Genomic DNA, 27,675 nt, shown 5'->3' with positions numbered 1-27,675 from the left:
ATCATCTCTTTACACAGCAGCTTGCATGGCTTTGGACACTGAGGGAGATACAATTCGGGGCTCCTTAGATACTCATGGCTAGAGCCAGTTTGGTGTAGTGGTTAAGATGCTGGCCCGGAAGCCAGGAAACTCTGAGTTCCAATCCTGTCTTAGGCACAAAAAGTGGCTGGATGATTTTGGGACAGTCACTGTCTCTTAGTCCAACCTGCCTCACTGGGTTGTTGTTATGGGGAATATAAAAAGCAGGAGTATTAGATATGTTGTCTCCATTGCATTGACCACCATGTGATATAATAATAACAATCTCAAGCAACACTGAACACCATTGGCATTGACAAAAATCGCTATCGGTCAATTGCAAAAGGCAGCTTTACATGGAACAGCTTACATTCTATGATGATAAATTTAGTTATTCCACAACAATGCATGGCGATTATCCCAGGTCCTCGGGAGGAGCTTGATAGGTGAATAAAATAATGCCCAACCCAGTCTAATCATCTGGCTCACTTTGCAACCAACCATAATAATCATCATCCCAACTGCAATCCAAAGGATTGTTAGAGATTATGCAGACAAAATTCGTATTATATCTATACTGATAAAGCAGGATCACATGTGAAAACAGAATGCAGTTTGCTGTTATGTATTTTCTATACAGGTAGCTCTCAACTTATAACACTTCATTTAGTGACCGTTCAAAGTTACAACGGGACTGAAAAAAGTGACTTGTGATCGTTTTTCACACTTATAACCATAGCAGTGACTTAGTGCACCTAGCCACGTGATTGACATGCGGATGCTTGACAAATGACTCACATTTATGACAGTTGCAGTATCCTGGGGTCATGTGATCCCCTTTTCCAAACTCCCCAAAAAGCAAAGTCAACGGAGAAACCAGATTAACCACTGTGTTACTAATGGCAGTGATTCTCTTAAGAAATGTGGCAAGAAAAATGGTAAAACTCTCTTAACAAATTCCTCACTTAGCAACAGAAACATTGGACTTGTGGTTGTAAGTTGAGGATTACCTGTATTCATAGCAAGTATTTTCCTAGGTTCAGGATATTAGATCAGGGGCCTTCAAACTTGGCACATTTAAGACTTGTGGACTTCAACTCCCAGAATTCCTCCACCAGTCATGTTAGCTCAGGAATTCTGGGAGTTGAAGTCCACAAGTCTTAAATGTGCCAAGTTTGAAGGCCCTTGCATTAGATGGGGAAAACATGGGCCAGAAAGTAGAAATGGCTGCACAGAAGGGACACCGGAGGCATTCATTAATCTTGGCCTTTATTCTTAGTTGACAATCTCAAGTAGCATGAAGAACGGGCTGTCCTTCTTCTCCTCAGACCAACACAGACAAGGCACCATGCTGAGGCCACAACACACGAGCAAGCAAGAAGGCCAAACCCGGCATATGTGAATTCTGAAGCACAGGTCCAGGGGTGATATTTTAAGCCACTGTAGAAGGGCTGCCGTCTGACCACGTGAGCTTCGTGAAGATATGAGCACATGGCCTCCTTTAACGATTTGGGACAACAAGCAAAGATCAGAGCATCAGCAGTTACGGTACAAAACTTAAAAGCTTTCAGGGAGCATCCCAAAATTTAGGGGAGAGATAGCAAGTAGACAGTGAAAATGAGGACTCTTTGCATTTTCCCTTCTAGGGAAATGATGATGTATATATATATCTACTCCGTTAGTTCAAACAGATATAAGGCACATTCAGATGACGATTTTAAGAGGAGGTGAACATGCAGGCAGAAGAGACGCCTATGAGAACGGTCCTATCCTGAGGGAATCTCCTGTCTTCTTGGCAGGGAGATCTTTTTTGATTTAACACAGGAAAACTGCTATGGACCCCCAAAATTGAGATTAAGAACTGGGAGAGTGGGAGCGGTGAGGACAGAAGACAAAAGACCCCAAAAGGAAGTTTGCTAAGTGGAGGAATCTTAGCTATACGTAGCACCAAACATTATGGCACACACGGAGATCAAGATGGTGATATATCAAGCAAGTTGGGAAGGGTTAGATCGGGGTGGGTTGGAACAATGGCCCCTTTTATGACTTGTGGACTTCAACTCCCAGAATTCCTCCTCCAGTCATGTTAGGTCAGGAATTCTGGGAGTTGAAGTCCACAAGTCTTAAACGTGTCAAGGTTGAAGACCCTTGGTTTAGACCAAAGGTCTCCAAACTTGGCAACTTTAAGACTTGTGGACTTCAACTCCCAGAATTCTCCACCCAGCATAGCTTAATTAATAAGCATAGCTGGCTGGAGAATTCTGGGAGTTGAAGTCCACAAGTCTTAAAGTTGGCCAAGTCTGGAGACCCCTGGGATACCCACACATCACTAGGCTTGTTAACCGAATCCCTCTCTGTACATAGGCGGTAACTCTTTAGGGAAACGACTGAACAAAATCCTAAATGACCTCCCCTTGCTATAGAAATCCCTGAAATCAGGCCACCCACCTGGCCTTTAAAAAAATAAATAAAAACAGATCTTGGGTTTCAACCTTCATCCTTACTCCATTCTTATATTCTTCCAGGCCTTTTTAGAACTAGAGCCATTGTTAGATCCTTGAGGACAGCTTACGTATATAGGAAAAAAAAGGGTATCTAGTGACCAGCAGGCTCAGGTAACAAAAACAGCATCAAGGAAAGGAACGACGGGATCCTGTTTTACAAAGTGACGGTGGAAATCAGTATAAACGGATCCACAGTGCGACACACTGATGTCGCAGGTCCACCCAGAGACATCACCAGCTATCACGGTGCTTACAGCAGAGTAACGAGACCTCAGCATTTGCAGATACGGATCGACATGCAACAATCTTGTCCGTAGTAAAGGTATGGCATTCACAGGAGGGCACTGATAGGAGGAACACTAAATATGGGTGCATATTGATGATGATCCATGGGTGGTCACTCTCAAGATGACTTTTTCTTGTCCTTCTGACCCCATCAGTTCATCCGTCCTGGTTTCTTCTGATTCATCTGCTGCAGAGACAGCAAACCCACCCCACCCCAAAAAAAATTAAAATTCAGTCATCACTCCCATGAACATGGAGACTTTCCCCAGTGAAATATGCATTAGAGTCTCCGTGGCGCAGCGGTTAAGAGTGCAGTACTGCAGGCTACTTCTGCTGACTGCCGGCTGCCTGCAATTTGGCAGTTCGAATCCCACCTGGCTCAAGGTTGACTCAGCCTTCCATCCTTCTGAGGTGGGTAAAAGGAGGACTCAGATCGTTGGGGGCAATAGGGTGACTTTGCAATCCCGCATAGAGAGGGCTGGAAAGCACTGTGAAGCGGTGTATAAGCTATCAGGTGTGTTTCTTCATCTCCAAGAGATCTCAATAATACTCATGCTCGCTGGGGAATTCTGGGAATTAAAGAGCTCTCATCTCGAGGGTGTTTAGATTGGGGTAAGACGGAATAGTCGCCAGAACAGAGATGTTCTCCATTAGCATAGACCAGGGATGTCAAACTCAATTTCACTGAGGGCCACATAAGGATTGTGTTTGACTACAGGGGGCCGGGGGGGGGGCATAGTCGGGGGGAGTGGCCAGCTCAATGTCACTCATTGAGGCTCTATTTTCGACCATGTCAGTCTCCTCGGGGTCTGTTTTCGTCCACAATTGCCCTCCCGGGCTCCGTTTTTGGCCACAGCAGGTTCCTGCAGCCTTCTGCCAGTGGAAATGGAGCTTGAGGAGGCTGTGCGGCCCGCCCAGGCTTCGTGTTTGACTGCGACAGCCTCCCTCAGCCTTCTGCCAGCAAAAGCATAGCTCCGGGAGGCCGCGCACAGCCCGCCCGGGCTCTGTTTTCAGCCTCGACAGCCTGCAGCAGCCTCCCCAAGCTCCCTTTTTACTGGCAGAGGCACCACGGGCCGGTCCTTCGCTGTTTCCAAGGTGGGCCCGCGGGCCATATCTAAGCACTCCATGGGCCGGATCTAGCCCTCAGGCCTTGAATTTGACACCCTGGCATAGAGAATCTGTGGCCCTCCAAATACTGAGAAACTACAACTCCCAACATCCCTAGCAAGCACACTGATTAAAAGTACCTCAGGCTACCTACTTCCAGAAGATGAAACCCAGAAATAACAACAAGGTTGTTGCTCATCACTTGAGCTGTGTTTTCTCTTTGGCTAATTAAGGAGCACCTCTTTTGTCTCCAACCAATTGTTTTTCCTCCTTCCACACAGCCCAGATTTCGGGTTCTACTTAATCCGCTAAATATGGAATGGAAGCCAGGATAGGTAACCGCATATTTACTCTAGCTAAGTTGCTACTGAGAAGGGCTTTATATTTGCTCCACCCCTTCCTCTCCACAGCTCAGCAATCCTCGAGCGATACCTGAGAGATGCTAACACCGGTCAGCTTCTCAATAGTGTCAGGCAGCTTATTCATGATTTCCAGGACTTCCCCGGTCATCTTCGCAGCACCCACATCTCCGTTCCCGCTTGACACCATGGTGATCTTATTGACGGAAGCCAATGGTTTGCTGATCTCTTCGGCTATCTGTGAAGGGAACGCGAAGACACCCAACGATTAAGGTAGCAAACTTGCATAGAGATTGCAGTTCAAGTCCCTACTTGATCAGGAGACTGGGGGAGATGACTTTGGGCTTCTCTCTCTGTCCGACCTACCTTACAAGATTGTTGGGGTGGGAAAAAAAATCAGGGAAAATTCTAATTGAAGACTGGAAAAGTCTTTCCAGCGCAAAATAGTATATAGAAGCAAAATATTATTACCCTCAAAGGAACCATTTGGACCAGGGGTGTTCAAACTTGATTTCATTGAGGGACGAATCAGGGTTGTGTTTGACCTCGGGGGAGCGAGGTGGGTGTGGCAGGGATGGGCGTGGCCAGCTCGACATCACTTGTGTTGAGGGTGCATCTGAGGTGACCAAGTGCTAAGGCAGAACTTCCCTCAGATCCTCCCTCACTCTTATTAGAATCTCTTTCCTTCCTTCCTTCCTTCCTTCCTTCCTTCCTTCCTTCCTTCCTTCCTTCCTTCCTTCCTTCCTTTCCTTCCTTCCCTTATTTTTCCTTCCCTCTTCAATCTACTTTCTTCTTCCTTCTCCTCTTTTCTTATTTTTCCTTCCTTGCTCTCTTCTCATCTTTTCTTCTTCCTCTTTGAAAATAACCCTGAATTTGACACCCCTGATTGAGATTAAGGATATCTGCAAAAGGCCCGCGGCTTCTTTTTGCCCTATACTTCTGATTTCCAGCAAAAAACATCCACTGGAGAAAGTTAGTCATGTGGTACCCACTTAATGACTGTGATGACCTACAGCTGTAATTCCAGATTCAATTATTAAGTCATAAGTCGAGGATTAACTGCACTAGAAGTGGGGGGCGGGGGGTCCTTGGTGTTCTCTGGGCTTGGTTGTTTTGTTGCAGACATTTTGTTACCCAAACTAGGTGAGGGAGGGAGGGAGGGAGAGAGAGAGAGAGGGGAGGGAGGGAGGAGGAGGGAGAGAGAGGGAGGGAGAGAGAGAGAGAGAGAGAGACAGCAGAGAGAGAGAGAGAGAGAGAGAGGCAACTGGACTTTCTTGGTTTTTTTTTCTTTTGAAGACATCTGACTGGATGGTGGGGAATGAAAGGATTTATACTGCTTGCAGACAGCTGGTCATTTGCACTCTTTTAAAGAGTCATTGAAGCACTTGAGAGGTTTATCTGTATCCTCAGATTTTTAGCTATACAATTTGGGATGAACACCCTTTGAATGGTGTGGGAGTTGGAATGGATTTCCAGAGGACAAAACTGCAGACTACAGTGGTCAGGAGCACTACTTAGGACAACTTAGATAAAACTTCAAGCGCTTCAGTGACCGTCTCAAAGGATGCAAGTGACCAGCTGTCTGCAAGGAATATAAATCCTTCCATTCCACACCATCCTGTCAGAGCTGAAGAAGCTTCTTGGGGGAGAAGCGAAATGTCTTCAAAAGAAGAAAAAACAAGCAAGTCCAGTTGCCTCCTGAAAAAAAAAGCACCTTTGGGACTTCATCTCCCTTTTTTTCTCCTTGGGATTACACGAGGAGGACGTGCTTACCTCTGGAAGCTTCTCCAAAAGCATGTCCACCATGGCAACCTCTTGATACTGCTTAAAAGCTTCTGCCTTCTTTGACATCTGCTCAGCGTCAGCCCGGGCTTTGGCCTCAACTGCGTACGCCTGAGCCTCGCCCTTCACCTAAAAAACGAAAACGGGATTTCAGGATAAGCTAAGTTCTCATCCACCTCTGCCTCCTCTTCGTTCCCATGAGGTAGAGAAGAATTAAGGGCTCACCCGGATGGCTTCTGCCTCTGCCTCCGCCTGCATGATGAGCTGCATCCTGTTTGGGAAGAAAACAGGGACACGGGTTCACCCCTCTGCCCAGCATCCAACATTCAAGGGCCACTTTTGGCCTCCCCAAAATGGCGGGGGAGACTAGGAAGCGACAGGGTTTGAGAGCAGCTTGAGGTGACAAACCTAGAGCAAGAGAACAGGCTTATTACTCTAGGGCCGTGATGGCGAACCTATGGCACGCGTGCCACAGATGGCACCCAGGGCCATTTGTGCCAGCAGGCAAGCTGCAGGCAAACTTACCTCACTGCGCATGCACGCACCTCTCAACTGATTTTCGGCCGGTTTGAGGCCTTTTTTGGCCTCCCAGAGGCTTGAGGAAGGCTTCTGTATGTTTTTCAGGCCAAAAAACTAGGCCCGTTTTGTCACTTCCTGTTTTTCTGGAAATACCGGAAGTGACGAAACGGGCCTAGTTTTCGGCCTGAAAAACCTGCAGAAGCCTTCCTCAAGCCTCTGGGAGGCCAAAATCAGCTGTGAGGCGAAATGCAAGTAAGTGGGCGGCAGGGATTACGTGCGCATGCATAGGAGGTGTGGGGGGCGCGATTGCCTTCTGGGTACTGGCACGCGAGCACGAGCGTGCAAGCACGCACACAATTTTTGGCACATGAGCCCAAAAAGGTTAGGCACCACTGCTCTAGGGCAGAGGTCTCCAAACTTGTGGACTTCAATTCCCAGAATTCCTCAGCCAGTTGGCTGAGGAATTCTGGGAGTTGAAGTCCACACATCTTAAAGTTGCCAAGTTTGGACACCTCTGCTCTAGGGAATTCTGGGAGTTGAAATCCACTAGTCTTAAAGTTGCCAAGTTTGGAGACATCTGCATGGTAACCCACCCCTGGTTTGCAACTGGAGAGTTAGTTGCAGGAAATTTAAAAAAGGATAAAATGCGTGGAAGCCATGCTGGGAAGTCCTTTTTGCATCAAACAGCAAAGGATAAGGAATATCTGTGGAGATTTTCAGTCATCTACAATGGTCTCAAAGATGCTTTTTCAAAAGGGCAACTGGACTGTTTTCCCCCCTCTTTTTTCCCCCTCAGAAACAAAAAAATCCACCGTCTTCCTCTAGAAAAAAAACAACAGTTCAGTTACCTTTTGAAAAAGCAACTTTGAGACAAAAGGATGGGAAATTTATGGGCTGCCAATCGTAGCCTATGGTCGCCTGACTGCATTTTACCACAGTTTTGCCCCCCCCAAAACACCCGGAATTTATTTTGGGCTTTTGACAAAAACAGACCCCATTGTGAACCACTGGTTTGCTTAATGACCAGGCAGGTTCCATTACGGTCATAACTCAAGGACTATCTGTATTATTTTTGTGGAGATACATTCCATTATTTGACCCTCCAGCTTTACAGGTAGTCCCTGACTTACAAAAGTTCATTTAGGGACTGTTCAAGGTTACGACAGCACTGGAAAAAGTGACTTATGACCATTTTTCACACTTACAATGGTTGCAGCATCCCCCTGATCAAAATTCAGATGCTTGGCAACTGACTCTTATTTATGATGGCTGCAGGATCTTGGTGTGTGTGTGTGTGTGTGTGTCATGTGATCAGCTTCTGCAATCTTCTGACAAGCGAAGTCAATGGGGAAACTTGATTCACTTAACAACCGTGTGACTAACTTAACAATGTAGTGACTCATTTGACAACGGTGGCAAGAAAGGTCGTAAAATAGGCCAAAATTCACTTAGCAATAGAAATTTGGGACTCAACTGTGGTCAAAAGTCGAGGACTACTATACTATAAAGGGGCATAGCCAGCATCAGTTCACTCCTTTGAAAAGTGCTCTTCTATGATGAGTAACGGCAGATTCTGAATAGGAAGGGGAAAAAAGAGGAGAATAGAGGAGTGTAATGTCCGTACCTTTCAGCCTCGGCTAATTTCTCCAACCGGTAACGTTCTGCTTCGGCTGGTTTCTTGACCTGGGCCTCCAGCGCCCGTTCTTTACGGATCATCTCCTGCTCCTGGATCTGAATCTGCTGAGTTCGCTCCACCACCAAGACCTGCATCTTCTCCTCTTCAATTTTCTGCTTGGTCTTGGCCACCTGCATGAAGGATTCAGAACAACGGAACCTGAAGGGTTCAGAAATTCCCCGCTGAAGCTTGTGTTCTGTCCTGGGCTTCACCCAAAAAGCACTCAGTCAATTCTTTTTTCTTTTTCTTTTTTTTGGTAAATTTTATTTGAGTGTTCACAAAGAGAAAAAAATAATACAAATAAAACATCTTTTTTGAAAGCAGCATAATCCCGGGTTACATTTCTTCGTACAGACACAAATTCAGGTTCATGCTCGTTTTTATACTCTATTCCATATCTTATTACTATTTTACATTTTCTGCATAGCTTCTCCCCTCTTTTAATTTTCTCAATTTTATTTTAATTATCTCATCTCAATTCAAATCGTTGTATTTATATTTTTTTGTCTGTCCTGTTTCAATTATCTATTATCTTTTCTCATTAAACAAAACTTCTCCTGTAGTTACTGATTGGAGTATGACGCCTTTATATCTTTTCCCTAAAGTTGTAACATTCAATATAATACATAACTTCCATTCGGATTCTGCTTGGTACATTCTTAAAATACACACTGTATTCTTAAAAAAAGAAAAAAAATTATAAATATATATAATTAAAACAACATTCCATTCCAATTCAATTCTATTATTAATATTAATATTCATTAAAGTCTTAACATCTTTAACATTACTTTTCAATTAAATATACTTCTATGGGAACAATTATAAGCTTTCCATAGTTAATTCCCCCCCTCTTCACTTATATTTTATAAAACATTAACTAATTAAAATGTTCCCGTTCCTTCCTAATTCAATTTTCTCATTTATTTTATTTCACTTGTTTTATTCACAAACATTTCACTAAATTACACTAACTATTTTATCCCTCATTTTAATCATATGTTGTTTCCAATTTTCTAAAGTTATTTCTATTACTAATATAACAATACAATCTTATGTACCTTTACAGAATCCCTTTTTCAGTTAGATTTTCACCCATTATCTCTAAATAGGTCCTGTTTCTCTATAACTTGCTCCTGTCCTTTGTAACTTCTTTTCCTTTCCTTCTTCCCTCTCTTCTTCTCTCTCCCCTTTTTACCCCCTTGTCTCTCTACCTCTATTTCTCTCTTCTGTATTCCCCCTTTCTGTTGCTTTCCAGTATTATACTTATTTTTTGAATTATTTTTCTTTTCTTTGGTTGTTTTTTTAAGTCTTAAATTCTCCACTCTCTTTCCCCCCTTTCCTTTTTCTTCCCCACATAGAATTGCTTGTTCATTAAAGATGGCTTCTTCTTTGTCCCAATCTTCTTGTTTTGCAGTCTTTTCTTGTTGTTTCTCATAGTTCCAAATCTCCATTTCTAAGAATTGAAAGACAAAGCCAAAAGAACCCTTCCCTTCTTGTGCATCTTCTTTGTACTTTTTAAGTTCCATTTTCAATTCATCCAGAAGTGGTGCCATTGTATAAATTTTTAAACAACCACCCAGTTGATTTTAGTCATTCAAATATAATAACCAAAAATCCAAAGATCACCAAATAATTCAAATACACGCAAGCTGTTTCTTTTTTGCTCTTTTTTTTCACTTTCTCTTCCTGGGGTTACTATTTAGTTGCAAAGTTTCAGTTAAAATGTATCTTTCAGAAGTCTTGTTGAAGTTTTACTTTAGATTCTTTTTAATTCCAGGCAGTCTCCTCCCTCTTCCAGATCCTGCCCTTATTCTTTTTCTCTCCCTTCCTGCTTATGAAAAAGAAAGTTTTTAATGTCCAGAAATCTTTATTATCCCTTTGACATTTTGTTTTATTTTCAGCTTAATTGTCTATTGATGTCAAAGCGGATTTTTCCAATTTCTTATTTAAGTCTCTTAGTTGTCAGTATAGGGAAGGAGAGAGAAGGAAAAAAAAACCCAAACCTTTCCCTTTTCACTTTCCTTCGCTGCTTCCGACTCTTCTTTGGGAGCGATGTTATTTTTTGTAAGTTTAAATTCCAGGGTACCTTGGTTGTTACTTTTACAATTTAACCCGGTCAGCCAAAACTTTCACTTCTTATTTTCCTCCTGCACATTCTTTTCCGGTCGAGTTCTTCTTTGCGGTGGCCATTTCTGACCACCGCTGCAACCGCCTTCGGGAAAGGGAGTAATGGCCAGCTGAGGAGAGATGCGGCTCTCCTCAACCCTGCTGGCGGTCTCCCCCCTCTTCACCACCTCTACGGGGTGGCTTAGCCCCGAAACCAGCCGGCTCAGGGCGCTCCAGCGGCGAGCCCAAACAGAAACCACGCACGATTGCAGATTTCTGTCTGTCACCAAAGCCCTTCAAACCGGAAGACCAGCACTCAGTCAATTCTGAGTCCCAGCAAAAACCTCTTTATTTACGATAATGTGAATTGGTTCATTCACAGTCAGCCAACAGCTCGGCACACATTCTCCCAAAGGTGAACTAATTATCTCAGACTGTTATCAATCCTGCAATGCTGCCTGGTAAACAGTTCCATACTCACTGTTGCAGGGAAGGCTGGAATTACAGACTTTTACAGACCCACAAGGCTGGAACAAACACAAACATGCAACGAGCAAGTTGTTTCCTTCAAAAGCCCCCTCCTCTTTTGCTCCTCTTTTAATCCTGGTGGGAAGGGCCATTCGTCGGCCACCAGTGGCCTTGCTCCCATGTTCACCCTGAGTTCTTAATTGCTCCTTTCTTTTAACAGCTCTGCACATACGCAGGCTGGGAAACGGTTCCAACTGGTCCCCAGCCTCCCTGCTATCTGAGCCCAAAAGCAGCTGATGACTGCCAGCCTGCCCTGGCCCCATCTCTACCTCGGATGCAGATCCCTCATCCGAGCCTTCCTCAGCTTCCAAGACTGGCCCAGGTTCCTCCCAATCTCCTCACTACTGTCCAACTCTGCTGCCAGCTCCACCAGCCCCGGCAGGCCACAACAGCTTGTTCATAGCTCAATATGTCAACATCCCGCAAATTTATGCTCTAGCTCAGGGCTGTCCAACCTTGGCAACTTTTAAGGCTTGTGGACTGCCCCTGGCTGGCTGGGGAACTCTGGGATTTGAAGTCCACAGATCTTAAAGTTGCCAAGGTTGGACGGCCCTGCCCTAAATGAAGGATGTGACTAGGCCGAGGGGCAGGAATCACAAACATTTTCCTATGCGTGTTTCATTTGAGGAAAAAAAATAGGCCACAACTTATTCCATCTCTGCCACCTGCCAATCCCCTTTGATTGGCTGTGCGGTGGGGTGGCTCACCTGCAGCTGATAGGCCAAGTCCGATTCGGCTTTTCGTGTGTTCACCTCAATGTCGTAAGTAGCCTTCTTCAGCTCGAAATCTCGGTGAGCTTTGGCCATCTCAATATCGTTCATAAACTGAGCAGACAATTTCTGTTGCTTGGCTGTGGCTTCCTAGAGGTGGACAAGATGGGAGAACTCAGAGGCAGTGCCCGACAGGAAGAGTGAGGCAAGAGCTCAGGGATAGTGCAAAAGCCAAGAGTGCTGAAGAAGTTTTGATTTTAAAGAAGAGTCTCAAGTTTTTGTTGGATTCCTGGTGAGTTTATGGGGAAGTCTATTTGATACTATTGGGAAATCATTTGGCAGTCACGGCCTTCCTTTCTACAGCTTTGGGGTTTCCAAGTCGTCTCCCATCCAATTAATACCATTTCCCTGAAAATACAACCGACCCTGAAAGTAAGTCCTAGCTTGATTTTTTACACATGCGCCCAATGTAAGCCCTACCCCCCAAAATAAGCCCTAATTAAGATCCCGCCCATTCCAGAGTGCACAGGTAAAAATTAAGCTAGGGTGGGGATGAGGCGGGTGGAGCTGCCCTCCTACTTACCTTTGAATAGTTGTAGCCAGGCCTCACACACCCTGACACCTGCCTCACTGGCCCATTCCTTCTGCAGCCATCAAGGCTGACAAGGCTTTCGTAAAGGCCTCTGTAGCTGCTAACAAAGCTCTGGATCGATCCGGAGATCTGTTATCGGCTGCAGAGGCTTTCAGGAAAGCCTTGCTGGCCACAGAAGAAGAAGTTCCTGAAGGCCTCTGACAGCGAAAAGGAGGCCGGGGGCGACGCGCACAAGTGAGGTCAGTCAGTGGATGGCATCCCTCAAAATAAGACCTGGTGCCTTTTTGGTGGCAAAAAATGTATAAGACAGGGTTTTATTTTGGGGGAAACATGGTATCCAGATCTGAACTTGCTAAGAATCATAGGGCATGAAGGGACTTTGGAGGTCTTCTAGTCCAGGGGTCCCCAACCACCGGTCCGCGGACCGGTCCCGGTCCGTGGAACAAGTCCTACCGGGTCGCTGGTTTGCTGGCGCCGCCATCTTGTTTTGATGATAAAGTGCTTCCGGTGAGCTTTTCCGGTAGAAAGCTCACCGGAAGCACTTTTTCATCAAAACAAGATGGCGGCGCCCAGCTGATGTTGGTACCGGCCGCGCCATAAAAAGGTTGGGGATCACTGTTCTAGTCCAACCACCTGCCCAAGGCAAGAGAGACCTTATTCCATGCCAGAGAAATGGCTGTCCAATCTTTCCTTAAAAACCTCCAGCAATCTCTAAAACAAGGTAGACAGTCAAAAGCCCACCACAACTTTCCTTCCACAATTGCCCACCTTGATGCCAGCATCTCTCTTGGCTTCAGCTTCTCCAATCCTGGCGTCCTTCTGTACCTGAGCAGTTCGGGCTTTTCCCAGAGAATGAAGATAATCCTACAATTGACAAGAGGGGGAGATGATGGACAGGAAAAGCAATCCAGAATCCCCAGAAAACACCCATTTTGCAAACAATATCTGGTAATGTCTGAATTCTGATTTTTTTTTTACCCCCTTGGGTTACTGAACAGTTGCAGAATAGACGGGCTCTAATCCTGTCCCAAGTGAGGAAACCCAGGTTCCAATCCTCCCCCTGAAGCACTTTGAACTAATCATTCTCTCTCAGCCCAAACTAGCTCACAAGGTTGTTGTGGAGAAAAATAGGAAGAGATTAATGCAGGGGTCCCCAACCACTGGGCCCCGGACCGCTCCCGGTCCGTGGAACATTTTCTACCGGGCCGCCGGTTTGCTGGGCGCCGCCATCTTGTTTTGATGAGAAAGTGCTTCCGGGTGAGCTTTTCCGGTTGGAAAGCGGCGTTTGGGTCCTGAAGGAATCCTCGCCTTAGTTTCATCAAAGGGGGGGGGGGCGCTTCGAACGAAACTAAGGCGCGAGGATTCTTTCAGCACCCAAGGCAAGGCGAGCCGAGCGACTGTCCCGAAGCCGTCCCGAAGCCCATCGACAAAGGTACAAAGGAGGAGTTGAAGGTGGCGGGGAGAAGCGGGGGCCGGCTGGCCGGCAGGTCACTCGGCTCGCCTTGCCATGCGTGCTGATGCCGGTACTGGGCCGCGGATCATTTTGTGATGCCGGTACTGGGCCGTGGCACAAAAAAGGTTGGGGGCCACTGGATTAATGTGTACGCTATGAATAAGATGTCCTTGGAGAAACAATGTGGACATGATGGTTGCAACAACAAAATACATGTTAAGCCCAGGAAACTGAGAAAACAACTCATTTTGGCTCCACCTTAATTCACTATAGGAAAGGAAACACTTTTAAGATTTTGTTACTATAGCCTACAACCATAGAGTTCTGGTTGAACTTAATATAATTATTTATTGACTTGGCCGATGTTGAAGGACTGAGAGATATAAATCCAACCTGTCAATAAATGCGTTCAGTCCAAAACTTGGTTGTCAGTATCAGAAAGAACCTTGTATCATTTTTCCATTAACAAGAAAAAAACAAAAACAAATCAAGCAATTCTATTTGGCGTTGGGATAGGTTGATGCTGGTTTTCTATGTCTATTCCTGAAAGATTGTAAATCTGTTGTGGTTAGCCGGCAGCAGGTGTGGATGGCTGAGGAGAGCGAGGACTCAGATGAGGGGCCAGGACCATTATGGAGTGGACTGCTGCCTTCAGAGATTCTGGGGGCTGGCAGCAGTGATGAGGAGGTTCCCAAGGAGCCTGTGCCAAGTGCGCATGCGTGCAGGATTGCTCGCAGGAAAGAGCAGCTACAACACCACGGGCGACTCGGGAGTAAGGCTGCAAGATAAAGGCCCCTCCTTCAAGAAGATAAAAGCCAGCTGTGAAGCGAACGTTCTTTGCAGAAGGCAAAGACGTTTTGAAACTCCAGCCTCCTGGACATTCCAGTATCCTGAGTTTGTATTTGAAGATTCTTGTATTGCAAATTATTTCTTGTCTCTTATCTTTTGGCAGACTCGCACAGTTTGGCAAGGCTTGTGCTCATCACAGCTAATTATTTTGCAGAAGCATTAAAAGGTTTCTGTTCCCTTGGCATTGTATTTGATTTGTTGGAAAAGGGCGTGGGTCAGAACAAAAATCAGACATCCTTGGTTAAGGTATCTCTATTGACTGAACATTCTCAGTGACATGAACAATGGCTTGCATCAATACCAAACAGCCCATATGTGCACCTGGTCATCGTGAATATCCTTGAGGGTATAACTGACCACACTGATCCCCATGTTGACCAGGTCAGACGAGGCCACTTTGAAGACCTGCTCTGAAAACTTCTGACGGTCCTTGTAGATTTCCTGTTTAACAAAGAGAGGTAACTATGTTAGTACCAAGCAGAGATTCGGTTCACCAGTTTTTAAGCCCACCTAGAAGCAGCATCAGCTAGAGTGGCGTGGTGGCCTTGAGGTAGAGCTCTTGCCTCACAATCAGGAGGCTTGTGAGTTTGAGCCTAGGAAAGAGGCAGATAGTTCTCTCTTTGGGCGCAGTGAGAATGTATCTGCTGAAAAAAAAACTCCGCATTGGCGACAGGAAGGGTATCCAGCCAGTAAACACTCAGCTCCATTCAGTTGCCGAGACTCCACCCCGCAAAGGATTATGAGGTCATGAAAAGATGATGATGATAGAAGCAGCATTCCTGGTGGGACCCAGAAGAAGGGCCTTCTCCGTGGTGGGCCCCAGAGATTAGAATGGCTCCACTCTAGCACTCTTCCGGAAGGCACTGAAGACCTGGTTTTGCCAGCGGGCCTGGGAAACCCAGAGCAGGACGGAGCCCATCAAATGGCTAGTGTGATCTGCTGTCACCGGGGCGGGAGGTGGGAGTTGGGGGGGTTATTTTTTTATTTTTTTATATTTTTTCCAGATTTAGTTCTATTGTACTTTATTCATTTATTTGATTATTTTTGTTAGTTTTTACTGTTTTTTATTTTTAGTTTTAAATATGGTTTTATATTGTGTAAGGCAGGGGTCCCCAACCACCGGTCCGCGGACCGGTACCGGTCCGTGGAACAAGTCCTACTGGGCCGCTGGTTTGCTGGGCGCCGCCATCTTTTTGATGAAAAAGTGCTTCCGTGAGCTTTTCTGGGTAGAAAGCTCACCGGAAGCACTTTTTCATCAAAAAGATGGCGGCGCCAGCGCTCGTGAGCTTTTCCGGGAGAAAGCCATTTCTACCCGGAAAAGCTCACAGAGCGCTGGCGCGCCATCTTTTTGATGAAAAAGTGCTTCCGGTGAGGTCACCGGAAGCACTTTTTCATCAAAAAAAGATGGCGGCGCCCAGCTGATGTCGGTACCGGGCCACGCCATAAAAAAGGTTGGGGATACCGGGCCGTGGCATAAGAAAGGTTGGGGATCACTGGTGTAAGGCGTCTCGAGTCGCTATGGGCGAACAGGCAGCAATATAAATTAAATAAATAAACAAACAAACAAATAAACCAACTCTTCTTTTTATCCTATAGCCTAGGGTAGCGTCTTTGTTTGTGAACTCTCAAAACAGTCTTTCTTCACTCAATCCTCTCCATAGGGGTTGGAGTCCCAGGTCCCCACTGTCCCATGGCTAATGCAAACCATGATTCAGTGCAGGGTTGTTGTCTGCAGGGAGCGGATTAAAAGAGACAAGCCTATGGTCACAACCACACCATGAAAAGGCCATCCCTTGTCAATGTGTCCTGTGAAAAAGGTGTGAGGTTATGGTTGTGGTTACCGCAACCTTTTTGACCCCCACTCCTTTAGATACCCCAGATTCAATTCAATTGGATGGATTAAAGTAACAGCCCAGCGTACACAACTGGAGAGAAAACATCTTTTAAGAAGAACAGAATTGGAGGGCGCTTTGGATATATTCTAGCCCAAACCCTCCTGTTCAGGCAGGAAACCCTGTGTCAGTGGTGGCTAACCTTTTCAACACATGCGCATGTGCCAGAAACCGGAAAAGCAGCTCCCTGATGCATTTTCGTCAGAGCGCCGGAAACTGGAAGCTTAGCTTCCCGGCGCGTACGCATTGTGAGTGCAAGGACCAGCTGCCAGCGTGCGCGCATGTGCTCCAGGGAGCTGCTCTTCCAGTTTCCGGTGCTCCTGTGCACGTGAAGACCAGCTGGCTGGCATGCATCAGAACCCAGAAGAACAATGGGCGATGGCTGGCGTGCCTGGAGAGATGGCTCTGCATGCCACTTCCGGCACAGGTGGCATAGGTCAGTGGCCCCCAACCTTTTTTGTGCCACGGCCCGGTACAGGCATCACAAAATGATCCGCGGCCCGGTACCGGCATCAGCACGCATGGCAAGGCGAGCCGAGCGACTGGCCGGCCAGCCGTCCCCCGCTTCTCCCCGCCACCTTCAACTCCTCCTTTGTACCTTTGTCGATGGGCTTCGGGACGGCTTCGGGACGGCCGCTTGGCTCACCTTGCCTTGGGTGCTGAAAGAATCCTCGCACCTTAGTTTTGTTCAAAGCCGCCCCCCCCTTCGATGAAACTAAGGCGCGAGGATTCCTTCAGGACCCAAATGCCGCTTTCCAACCGGAAAAGCTCACCGGAAGCACTTTCTCATCAAAACAAGATGGCGGCGCCCAGCAAACCGGCGGCCCGGTAGAAAATGTTCCACGAACCGGTACCGGTCCGGGGCCCGGTGGTTGGGGACCCCTGGCATTGGTTCACCATCACGGCCCTATATCATTTCAGGCAAATGGCTGTCCAATCTCTTCTGGAAAACAATCTCCAGTGATAGAGCATCCACAACTTCTGGAGGCAAGTCATCCCACTGATTACCGGTAATTGTTTTCACTTTCAAGAAATTTCTCCTTAGCTTCAACCAGTGGTGACATCTTGCACACATACTTATACTCCCACAAGCACACAACAGATACAAACACTAAGTACACCGCTCCAAACTCGATTGCAGAAAATATGACTTCAGCAACAGAGGGGTCAAGGTCTGGAACTCACTACCTGACTCCGTCGTTACAGCCTCAACCCCTCACAGCTTCAACCTCAAACTGTCTGTTGACCTCACCCCATTCCTAAGAGGTCCTCAAAGGGGGCGTGCATAGGCGCACCAGGGTACCTACCGTCCCTGTCTTACTGTCCCCATTCATCTGTGTTTACTTCCTTTGTTCCTGTTTATGTTCATACCTGTACTTGTTATCTTGTACAAGTTTGACAAACTAATAAAATAAAGCCACCTCTACTTGCCTCTACTGTCATATGGGCCATGATGGCTCTCTGATGTCCTTCCAGGGTCTCCAGAGCAATGTGCGCGACTTCTGCTTCGGATTTGCCCAGGAACATTTGGCAAGCAGCTGCCAGCATCTCTTTGTTCTGGCCCTGGATCTTCACCTAGGTGGGAAAAGATGGCGGAAGAAAAGAAGGGAAACGGTCCTTGCTTATATCACACCCTCGACACGGAGTTTGTCAGCCTAAGGACCGTTTCTCTTCTAAGCAGCTGGTGATTGTCCTCTTCATCCCAAAAGAGAGTTCCATCAAATCAAATCAAGGGAAATAACAGGAGAACGGAGCTGGAAAGCAGGTTAGTGGGGTGGGGAGGGAATGGGGATTTTGCAGTATATCCTTCCTGTCAGCTTTGGAAGCCATATTGAGACCCTGATGCTGCCACGCTGCCACATTTTGAGGCCTGGGAAAATGGGAAGGGGGAATTTCTCGGGATGTACGTAGTTAGACATAACAACATTCTTTTTTCTAATTCAAGGTCATGTTATTTGGCGCATAAGTGAGGGGAAGTCTCAAGTTGGGGTGGAGGATTATTGGGGCCTGTGATGTGATGATGGGCGCAGAGGATGGACTTGTAGGTTTTACTTATTGTTATGAAGCCCGGAACTTTCATATTCGGGATTCCCCAGTTGTGCCAGTTTACTATCCAAAATAAAAAGAACTTTTGAGAAGATGTCTGTCTCGGAGTTATTGGTTGGATTGGAGGTTTTCTGGAACGCTGACACTTCTCCCGCCACGCCCACCAAGCCATGCCCACAGGATCGGTAGTAAATTTTTTTTTGAATCCCACCACTGAATTCCTTGGGTGTATTGCTGGAAAGAAAAAAAATTACCTGTGCAATGCCAGTGACTGAAATGGGGACCCCATGCCGGGTATAAACTTTCTCACTCTTCACATTTAAGGTCAGAGTGTTAAGTGAGATCCTGTAAGAGCAGGAAGGAAAGGATGAATGCACACACAACACACACACACCCATCAATTTCAGCTCTAACAAAAATGTCACCCTGTCTTTCTATCAGTGAATTCAACGAGGGCAGAGCACTCCTCCACTCCGTTTTAAACCCAATTAAGGTTAATGTCTGAAGGACGCAATGGGGTTGAATGGCTCGGCATCCTGCCAACCCTGGCTAATCTCGGAAGCTAAGCAGGGCCAGCCCTGTTAGTATTTGGATGGGCAACTGAAATGTAACCAATGGGCTACATTGTAAGCAATGGGCTTGCTTAATTAAAAGAGTGGCCAAGCCTTGGTGAGATCCTGAGAACCTTTAAATAGAGCCTTTCACAGCAAGATTTACCTCTGAATCTGTTGTATGCACGGTACCACAAACACCCGGCCACCAGCAATCATAACTGGGGGGCTGCGGCAGAAACCTGGGGAAAGAGATAAACAGTGCAGAATCAGCCAAGGCTAATTTAACGGATTAACAGAGTTGGAAGGGACCTTGTAGGTCATCTAGTCCAACCCCCTGCCCAAGCAGGAGACCCCACACCATTTCTGACAGATGGCAGTCCAATCTCTTCTTGAAAGCTTCCAATGATGCAGATCCCACTTGAATTCTTTAAGTACGGTCTATACTTAGCAACTTACCAAAGCTAAAAAAACCACGTGTTTCCTTAAGGATATCTACCTGTCCTACCAGATCAGATAGACACGCTCCCGATTCCTTCCCCCAGATATTATGACCTAAGAGGAGCTAGGAAGCATAACCAGATCCCTTGATCAATCCAGTCAATTAGATCCCTCGGTCAACTGTTCATTTGGTTTTTTTTTGATAACTGGTAATAAAAAGCAAAGAGACCTCTACAGAAAATGGTTCAGCAGGCATAGAATCTGATCGCTTCTTTGGGAAAATGAAGAAAAATGGCCAATTAATTCAAGGATCTCCAAACTTGGGAACTTGAAGACTTATGGACTTCAACTCCCAGAATTCCATGCTGGCTGGGGAATTCTGAGAGTTTTGACGTCCATAAATCTTAAAAGTTCCCAAGTTTGGAGACCCTTGAATTAAAGGAAGAGGAAACAGAATGTAATACAAGTAGCCCTCTACTTACAACTATTTGTTTAGTGACTATTTGAAGTTGTAATGGCACTGAGAAAAAGTGATCTATGACTGCTCCTCACAGTTACGACCGTCGCAGCATCCTCATGGGCACCTGATCAAAATTCAGGCACTTTGCAAAGCGGCATATAATTACGATGGTTGCAGCCTCCCAGAGTCATGTGATCACTCTTGGTGACCTTCCCAAGCAGCGACCAGCAAGCAAAGTCAACGAGGGAGGCCCGATTTGCTTAATGACCGCGTTATTCACTTAACAACTGCAGTGATTGGTTTAATAACTGCGGCAAAAAAAGGTCATTAAAAATTAGGCTCAAGTCACATAAGAACAACCTCGCTCAGCAATGAGAGTTTTGGTCCTTTTTGTGTGATCGTTAAGTCAAGGACATCTTGTATTCTAAGAAGAAACATGGGAATTGCTGACCAAGATTATCCAATAGGGCATGATTTTGTTATACATTAGTGGCCAAAATTGTGGAAACTTTTTGGGAAAAGTGTCTCCTTGTGTATTTTATGCCACCACTACCAAACAGGGAGATTTTGGTCTCATCACTCCAAATAACACTGTCCCATTGTTCCGCTGTCTGGGTAACATGGGTTTTAGCCCAGTTTAGTCTTTTCAACCTTTGTTTGAAAGATATAAAAATGGCTTTTTTTTGTGGAATTCTAGATTTTAGGCCAAATTCCTGCAGTCTGCGCCGAACAGTCCTTGCAATCAACTTCACATTGCATTGCACCATTTCATCTTGTATACACCCAAATGATTTTCTTCTGTCACGTAGGCACAGTCTTAATTAATTAATTCTTCTATCATCACTTGCTGTTGTGCACCTTTTCCTGCCTTTACCAGTGTGGTTTTGTAGTGACTGAGTCCCTTTATACCTCTTCAAAAACTTAGAAATGCCACCTTTGGTTAAGTTTCCACTAATTTTTCTTCTAATTTCTTTATAATTGTAGCCTTGTTCACTTAATAATACTATTTTACATCACTTTCTGGGCGACAGTCAACTCTTTGAACCATTACTTTAATTTTATTGTGTTTTACAAGCTTCCTAAATAAAAGAATACAAAAAAACCCCAACCAACTTGATAGCGATCACATAACACACTGACAAATGTCCTCCTCTGAGCTTTAACACATGACATCAAAAACTGAATCTGACTGGCTCTCTAAACACCTGATTGGCTCTCTAAACACTCATGCTCATTGGCTACAATCAGATGAAGGAAAGTTACCTGATATCAACCTAAGCAAGTTGTGCTTCCTTTTTCTTGTTATTTGGCTATATCTTTTCATAGAATACAGATAATTGAACAAACTTCATTGCATTACGTTCTTGATTAAATGATCATTCCATAGATATATAATTTTATGGTACTACTTTAAAAAAAAGTGGTGTTATTAGCCATCAAACCTCAAAAATACACCTTTCCCAAAAGGTTTCCACAATTTTGGCCGCTACTATAGATCCCCTTCACAAACTATTCCAAAGGACTGTGAAACACTTTGGCTTCTGTTCCAAAAATCTGCTTTAAAAAGCGTAGGTCATGATTGTTAACACTCGTCAATAATTCTTTAAAGCAGCTGTGTCTTTTCCCAGGACTGTACAGCTGCCCTAGGCTGCACAGCTGTATTAACAACAAGTTTGAGTCTGTGCTCTAATGATTATACAGCCAAAACGTGATGATTGGAAAATGGGAAGCCAGCACAGTCAGGGGAACAGCCCTTGCTGGAGGAAATCCACTTTGTGAAAATAAAAGCACTGAGTAGTTAAAAAGAAAGAGGAGAAAATGGTGTCTCCAAATGAAATCCTCAAGAGCGAACTACGTCTGAACAGCTGAAAGATGGTTGAACATGCAAAGTGATCCATGCATGCTTGAACAGAGCAATCTGAAAGAAAACACGGCTAGCTTGGACAAAGGGCATACTGCCACATTTTGTGGCTGCCCTGAAGGCTGATCTTATCAGATAAGAAAGCTAAGAAAACGGAACAGGAAATGGAGCACTTACCCGAGACAACCATGGCTTCATTGGGGCCACAGGTAAAGAACATCTTGATCTAGAGAGTCTGGAAAAGAACAGAAAACTGGGGTTTCAGGATAGTAGGGCTGGAAGGGACCCTGGAGGTCTTCTAGTCCAACCCTCTGCTCAAGCAGGAGACCTTATATCAGGGGTCTTCAAACTTGACAGCTTTAAAACTTGTGGACTTCAACTCCCAGAATTCCTCCTCCAGTCATGTTAGCTCAGGAATTCTGGGAGTTGAAGTCCACAAGTCTTAAAGTTGCCATAAATCATTTCAGACAAATCCAGAGGTGGTATTCAGCAGATTCTGACCAGTTCTGGAGAACCAGTAGCAGAAATTTTGAGTAGTTCGGAGAACCGGCAAATACCACCTCTGACTGGCCCCGGCCCCATCTCTTCTCTGCCTCCCGAATCCCAGCTGATCGGCTGGGTCTTCTTTGGTTGCCCTGCACAGGAGAACGGAGCTGGAAAGCAGGTTAGTGGGGTGGGGAGGGAATGGGGATTTTGCAGTATATCCTTCCCCTGCCACGCCCACCAAGCCACACCATGCCCACCAAGCCAAGCCCACAGAACCGGTAGTAAAAAAAAATTGAATCCCACCACTGGACAAATCTCTTTAAAATCACCAGTGATGGAGCACCTGTAACTTTTGAAGGCAAGTTGTTCCATGGATTAATTGTTCTGATTGTCAAGAAATTTCTCCTTAGTTCTAGGTTGCTTCTCTCCTTGATTAGTTTCCCCCCATGGCTTCTTGTCCTGCCCTCAGGGGCTTTGGAGAATAGCTTGACTCCATCTTCTTTGTGGCAGCCCCTGAGATATTGGAAGACTGCTATCCTGTCTCCCCTAGTCCTTCTTTTCATCAAACTAAACATACCCAGTTCCTGCAACCGTTCTTCATATGTTTTAGCCTCCAGTCCCCTAATCAACTTTGCTGCTCTTGTTTCATATCTTATTTCATATCTGGCCTTTCCGTTTCCCCTGTAGTGAAACATCCTGCTTGCATTAATGTGGGATAATGTGAAACCCTCCAGATGTTGCTGGATAGTGGGAGATGGCCAATACTTCACTTCAGAACTAAAAGTTTTTTCATCCTCACCCAGAATTAAAATACACTACACTCCTTCACAATTAATCTCCCCTCCTTCAAATTAAATTGCTTCAAACCTAGGATCCTATTCAGGGGTGGGATTCTACCAGTTCGCACCTATTCGCTAGAACCAGTCGTTAACATCCTAAGCAATTTGGAGAACCGGTTGTTAGAAGAAATTACTGGCCTAATCCTGTAAGGAAGACAGGAAGGAAACATTCTGGTGTTGCTTACAGAAACTGCCTCTCCGTTAATCCTTATTATATTCTTGGCAGGACTAGACTTCCTGCCTCAGGAACTTCTCTGGAGTTTTTTTCCCCTCCTTTGCTGGTACTTTGCTTGTGTGGAGTGACCATTCAAAGTTACAATGGCACTGAAAAAGGTGACTTATGACCATTTTTCACACTTACAACTGTTGCAGCATCCCCGCAATCATGAGAGGCCAAGCGAGGAGATGCGTGCCTCGATGTGAGTGATGTTGATTTGACTACACCCAGCCAGTCACATTACCACCAAGCCACGCCCACCAACTAAGCCACACCCACAGAACCGGTTGTTAAAAAAATTGAATCCCACCCCTGATCCTATTCAATGAACTACCTGATTTTCCCCAGTGCTTAAATCTGCAGCCAAGCTTGCAATGCAGATTCCTTAAAATCAACACAACTTTGGACTCAGCACCAAAGAATAGGGAATAACTCTGACTTGATGATAGAACACCAATTCTGCATGCAGAAAATCTCACATCCATTCCCAATATCACCAATTAGATTAGAAAAGATCCATGCTGGAAACACCAAAGAGTTCTTATGAATGAAGAATTCTTGAGGAATCTACTGAAGGTAATAAAGCCGCCGATGCCAACTACACTGGTCGCTGAGCTTCCTCCAACCCAGGGATTTTGGCAACTTCCAAATATATGGATTCCATCCCCTGGAATGTCACACACATCTGTCCACACATCTGGAAGTGGACAAGATTGGAAAATCCTGGTGTAACCAAAGCTGCTTGTTTCTATGGACATTTACACAGCACCTATCTTACCTGGTGCTCTCCAGATGTGCTAGGTGTTAGGAATGTAAGTCACCTAACAGTTATTTGGGTTGGAAATATATAAACTAGGATAGACATTTTAATACCGTATCTTTAAGGGAATGCTAAAATTGTAATTGGGTGTGGTTTCTCAAACGGCCATAAGATGGAGCCAGAAACCTGGGTTGTTTAGTCTCAGGAAAGTCTCCCGCGAGTCTCTGTTTCTTCTGTTGGAGAGAGTTGCCTTTCCTCCATTTTTCCCTATTAACTGTTATTCTTGGATTTGAGGTAAGTCTGTTACTGAACTGTTTTTGATACTGGATTTTGTTATTGGATAATCCCTGGACTGAAAACTGACTGATTTAACCGTGAATGACTTGGACTGCTTATCTTGGACTGTGCTTAAACGTTTATTGGAAGTAAAAAAACCTACATTTACTGTACAGTGTATCTGTGTGCTGTTTGTGTATTATTCTTCACCACTCTCACTACGTCTCCCTGTTATGCGCTCATTCTCCTAACGGGGAATTATCTCAACACTAGGCCCACTCCCATAGTTTCTACATGAACTGGAAATGAAGGTCGACAGATGGAAGTCACAAAGTCCAACACACCTGAAAGGCACCTAATCCAGAGAATCTCCTTATAGATCACAAACCTGGCAACCTTTGCATCCTGCTACTTAGGCATTGTCCCTGGAATCCTCAGAGCCGAAATAACTCATTTTCAAAAACAAAACAAAAAACAACAAGCAAACAAAACCTTCTGTGGATCAGAGTTTGTCCATTGCTGCTAAACTTCTATTGCAGCGAGCGGTCTCCAAACTTGGCAACTTTTAAGATTTTTGGATTTCAACTCCCAGAATTTCTCAGCCATGCTCGTGTTTCCCTTAGTTGCCAAAGTCTTCTCATGCTTGGAGATGCTTGGAAGTGGACTTTGGATTGCTCAATATGAAAAGGGACATATATACCAATTCCAAGCCTTACAGAGCTCTGAAGTTCACGACTGACTTTTGGATTCATCTCCAAGACAGGGCAAGGAAGTTATACAGCTGTTTCAGGACTGGTGAGTGATCTCCACCCCAAGTCTGGTTAACTAAGTTTGCCTTAGAATTATCTAAACTTTCCAGAACACTTTTGAAGGCAGCCCCACCTCTGACAGCTTCCAGTCAATTACACATCCTAGACCCAAAACTGTGACAAAAGTCATAATGCATGTGTGCTTGGATGAAGAACATCATTTTACAAGAGTACTTGTTAATGGTTAACACAATAGATACTTGAGTCTATCTAACATAACCAAAGAGTAGTGTTTCTCAACCTCGCTAACTTTTAAGAAGGTGGACTTCAACTCCCAGAATTCCCCAGCCAGCATGGCTATTGATTGCTAAGAATTCTGGGAGTTGAAGTCCACATTCTTAAAAATCACCAAGGTTGAGAAACCCTAATCTAGAGCTTGTTTTAAAGGACAGAAGGTTATTTTAGAACAAGGGTCTTCAAACTTGGCAAGTTTAAGACTTGTGAACTTCAATTCCCACAATTCCTGAGCTAACATGACTGGAGGAAGAATTCTGGGAGTTGAAGTCCACAAGTCTTAAAGCTGTCAAGTTTGAAGACCACTGTTTTAAAATGTTGGATGGTTTTAGAATGTTGAACGTTACATAAAATAAAGGTAGTCCTTGACTTACAACCATTCATTTAGTGTCTGTTCAAGGTTACAGTAAGCACTGAGAAAGTGACTTGTAACTGTTTTTCACACTTAAAACCACTGGAGTATCCCCAGGGTCATGTGATTAAAATTTGGGTGCTTGGCAACTGGTATGTATTTCTGACAGTTGCATGTCCTCAGGTCATGTGATCAGCACGTCCCCTTTCCACCTGAAGACAGTGAAGGAAGCCTGGTTTGCTTTATGACTTGATTCACTTAACAACTGCAGTAATTCGCTTAACAACGGGAGCAAAAAAAAGTCATGAAATGCAGCACAACTCAGTTCTAACTGACTCTCAGCAACACAAAATCTTGGGCATACATTGAGGAGTACCTGTAATGTACATTTGCCCTGAACTTTTGCAGTGGGTGACATGCATTTATTTATACATAAAAATGGAAAGGATCAAAGAGGTCATCTAGTCCAACCCCTTCTCAGGACAAGATTCTGTGAAAGGAATCCATCCAGCACCATTATTCTGAGCAGAGCATTTCAATGCTCAATAGTGCTACCTTATTTCCTCCTAATTATCCTGATAACCATCCCCTTTACCGTAAGTCTTGCCACTGGCCGCATATATTTCTTCTAAGTACGTCGATCATGGAAGAGGCTATATCCTCCCCCTTCCCCCCCCCCCACCAAGACCCCCCCCCAACCCAAAAATCTGGAGCCATTTTCCATAGGAAGATGTAATTATTTAGGCAGTGCATTTAGCCACGGGGTGTCACTTTAGTTAAGGCGAGCAGCTCATGAGGACTAGTGCGTTAATTCAAAGTAAGCACCCTCCAAAGAGGAAGATGACCCAGTAAATTTCCACACTTACAGGATGCCAGCCGCCACATCCTGTAGCGTGGGGTTTTTCTAGGGCAATGTGAAGCTTGTCTACGGTAAATAGGAAGCTTTTCGTCCCTAGGGATTGATTGTCCCCACGACGGCTTATACTTATGCTATCGTTGTCGCTTGAGGAGAACGCACCCAGAGAAGAGCCACCGCTCTCTGCAAAAGGCAGCCGCAGGCCTGTTATTATTCGTGTGCATTTGGCAAAAAGAGCGCAAGGGGGGAAAGGGTACGATCCCCAACGGAGCTGCGTGCAATCTTGAAGCTGCCCGCTGCTCGTTGGCGCAAGAACCGCTTCTCCCCCCACCCTTCCCGGTTCCCCTCGACGCCCAGGCCCTACCTGCCTTCCCAGGACCCGCTGCTTTCTGCTCCCAAACAGGCACACACCCTTCCTGCCGACGCCGCGCCTTTCCCGGCAGCCCTCGCTGGCTCCTCACTTTCGCTTTTCCACAAGCGCAGCCCCTGCTGGAGGCTGCCGGGCGGCGCAGGGGCGGCTGATGGCGGGAAGGGAGCAAGACCGCCGCCGCCACCTCAGCCGCCACAGCCGCCTCGCCCGCGCTCGCCTTGGGCTGGCCGGCCGGCCGCGTTCTCCGTCGGGCGAAGCGGCCGAAGACGGCACCTGAGGTCCATCTGGTGGCCGCCAAGAATATAGGAGGTTGAGGCTGAAATTGGGATGAGATGGGATAAGAGGAGGGAAGAAAAGACGAGAGGGAGGAAGGCAAAAGGGGAAGGAAAGAAGGGAAGGAGGGAGGGAGGAAAGAAGGAAGGCAGAAGGGGAAGAGAAGGGAGGGAGGGAGGAAAGAAGGAAGGTAGAAGGAAGTAAAGAAGGGAGGGCGGCAGAAGAAGGAAAGAAAGGATGGAGGAAGGAAAGAAGGAAAGTAGAAGGAAGAAAAGGGAGGGAGGCAGAAGGGGGAGGAAAGAAGGAAGACAGAAGAGGAAGGAGGGGAAGGAGGGAGGCAGAAGGGGAAGTAAAGAAGGGAGGGAGAGAGGAAAAGAAGAAGGTAGAAGGAAGTAAAGAAGGGAGGGAGGCAGAAGGGGAAGAAAAGAAGGAAGGCACAAGTGGGAGGGAGGGGGCAGAAGA

At 45.6% G+C, this 27,675-nt stretch overlaps 1 protein-coding gene across 2 annotated transcripts; it reads right to left on the bottom strand.

Moving 5' to 3' along the window:
• Nucleotides 1–1,270: 1,270 nt before the first annotated feature.
• On the bottom strand, nt 1,271–27,008 carry FLOT1 (flotillin 1). Of its 2 annotated transcripts, none has more exons than XM_087954353.1 (13): nt 26,935–27,008; nt 21,919–21,976; nt 19,146–19,221; nt 18,683–18,773; nt 17,814–17,957; nt 14,812–14,931; nt 12,957–13,052; nt 11,594–11,746; nt 8,199–8,380; nt 6,281–6,326; nt 6,047–6,184; nt 4,347–4,511; nt 1,271–2,994 (listed from the first exon to the last, which is right to left on the bottom strand). In XM_087954353.1, exons 2-13 carry the CDS (start codon nt 21,959–21,961, stop codon nt 2,959–2,961), a joined length of 1,290 nt encoding a protein of 429 aa, XP_087810479.1. In that variant the 5' UTR covers nt 21,962–21,976; nt 26,935–27,008; the 3' UTR covers nt 1,271–2,958. The 2 variants fall into 2 exon arrangements, with proteins under 2 accessions (XP_087810479.1, XP_087810480.1); XM_087954354.1 differs by having other exon boundaries at nt 1,271–2,991.
• Between the last annotated feature and the right edge of the window lie 667 nt (nt 27,009–27,675).

Source organism: Notechis scutatus, chromosome 2, assembly GCF_049901735.1.
Source record: "Notechis scutatus isolate UNSWTSFEM ecotype Mainland chromosome 2, rNotScu1.2, whole genome shotgun sequence".
Classification (NCBI taxonomy): Eukaryota; Metazoa; Chordata; class Lepidosauria; order Squamata; family Elapidae; genus Notechis; species Notechis scutatus.
The sequence above is the reverse complement of the archived record's forward strand: the minus strand, read 5'-3'. Positions and strand labels throughout refer to the sequence as shown.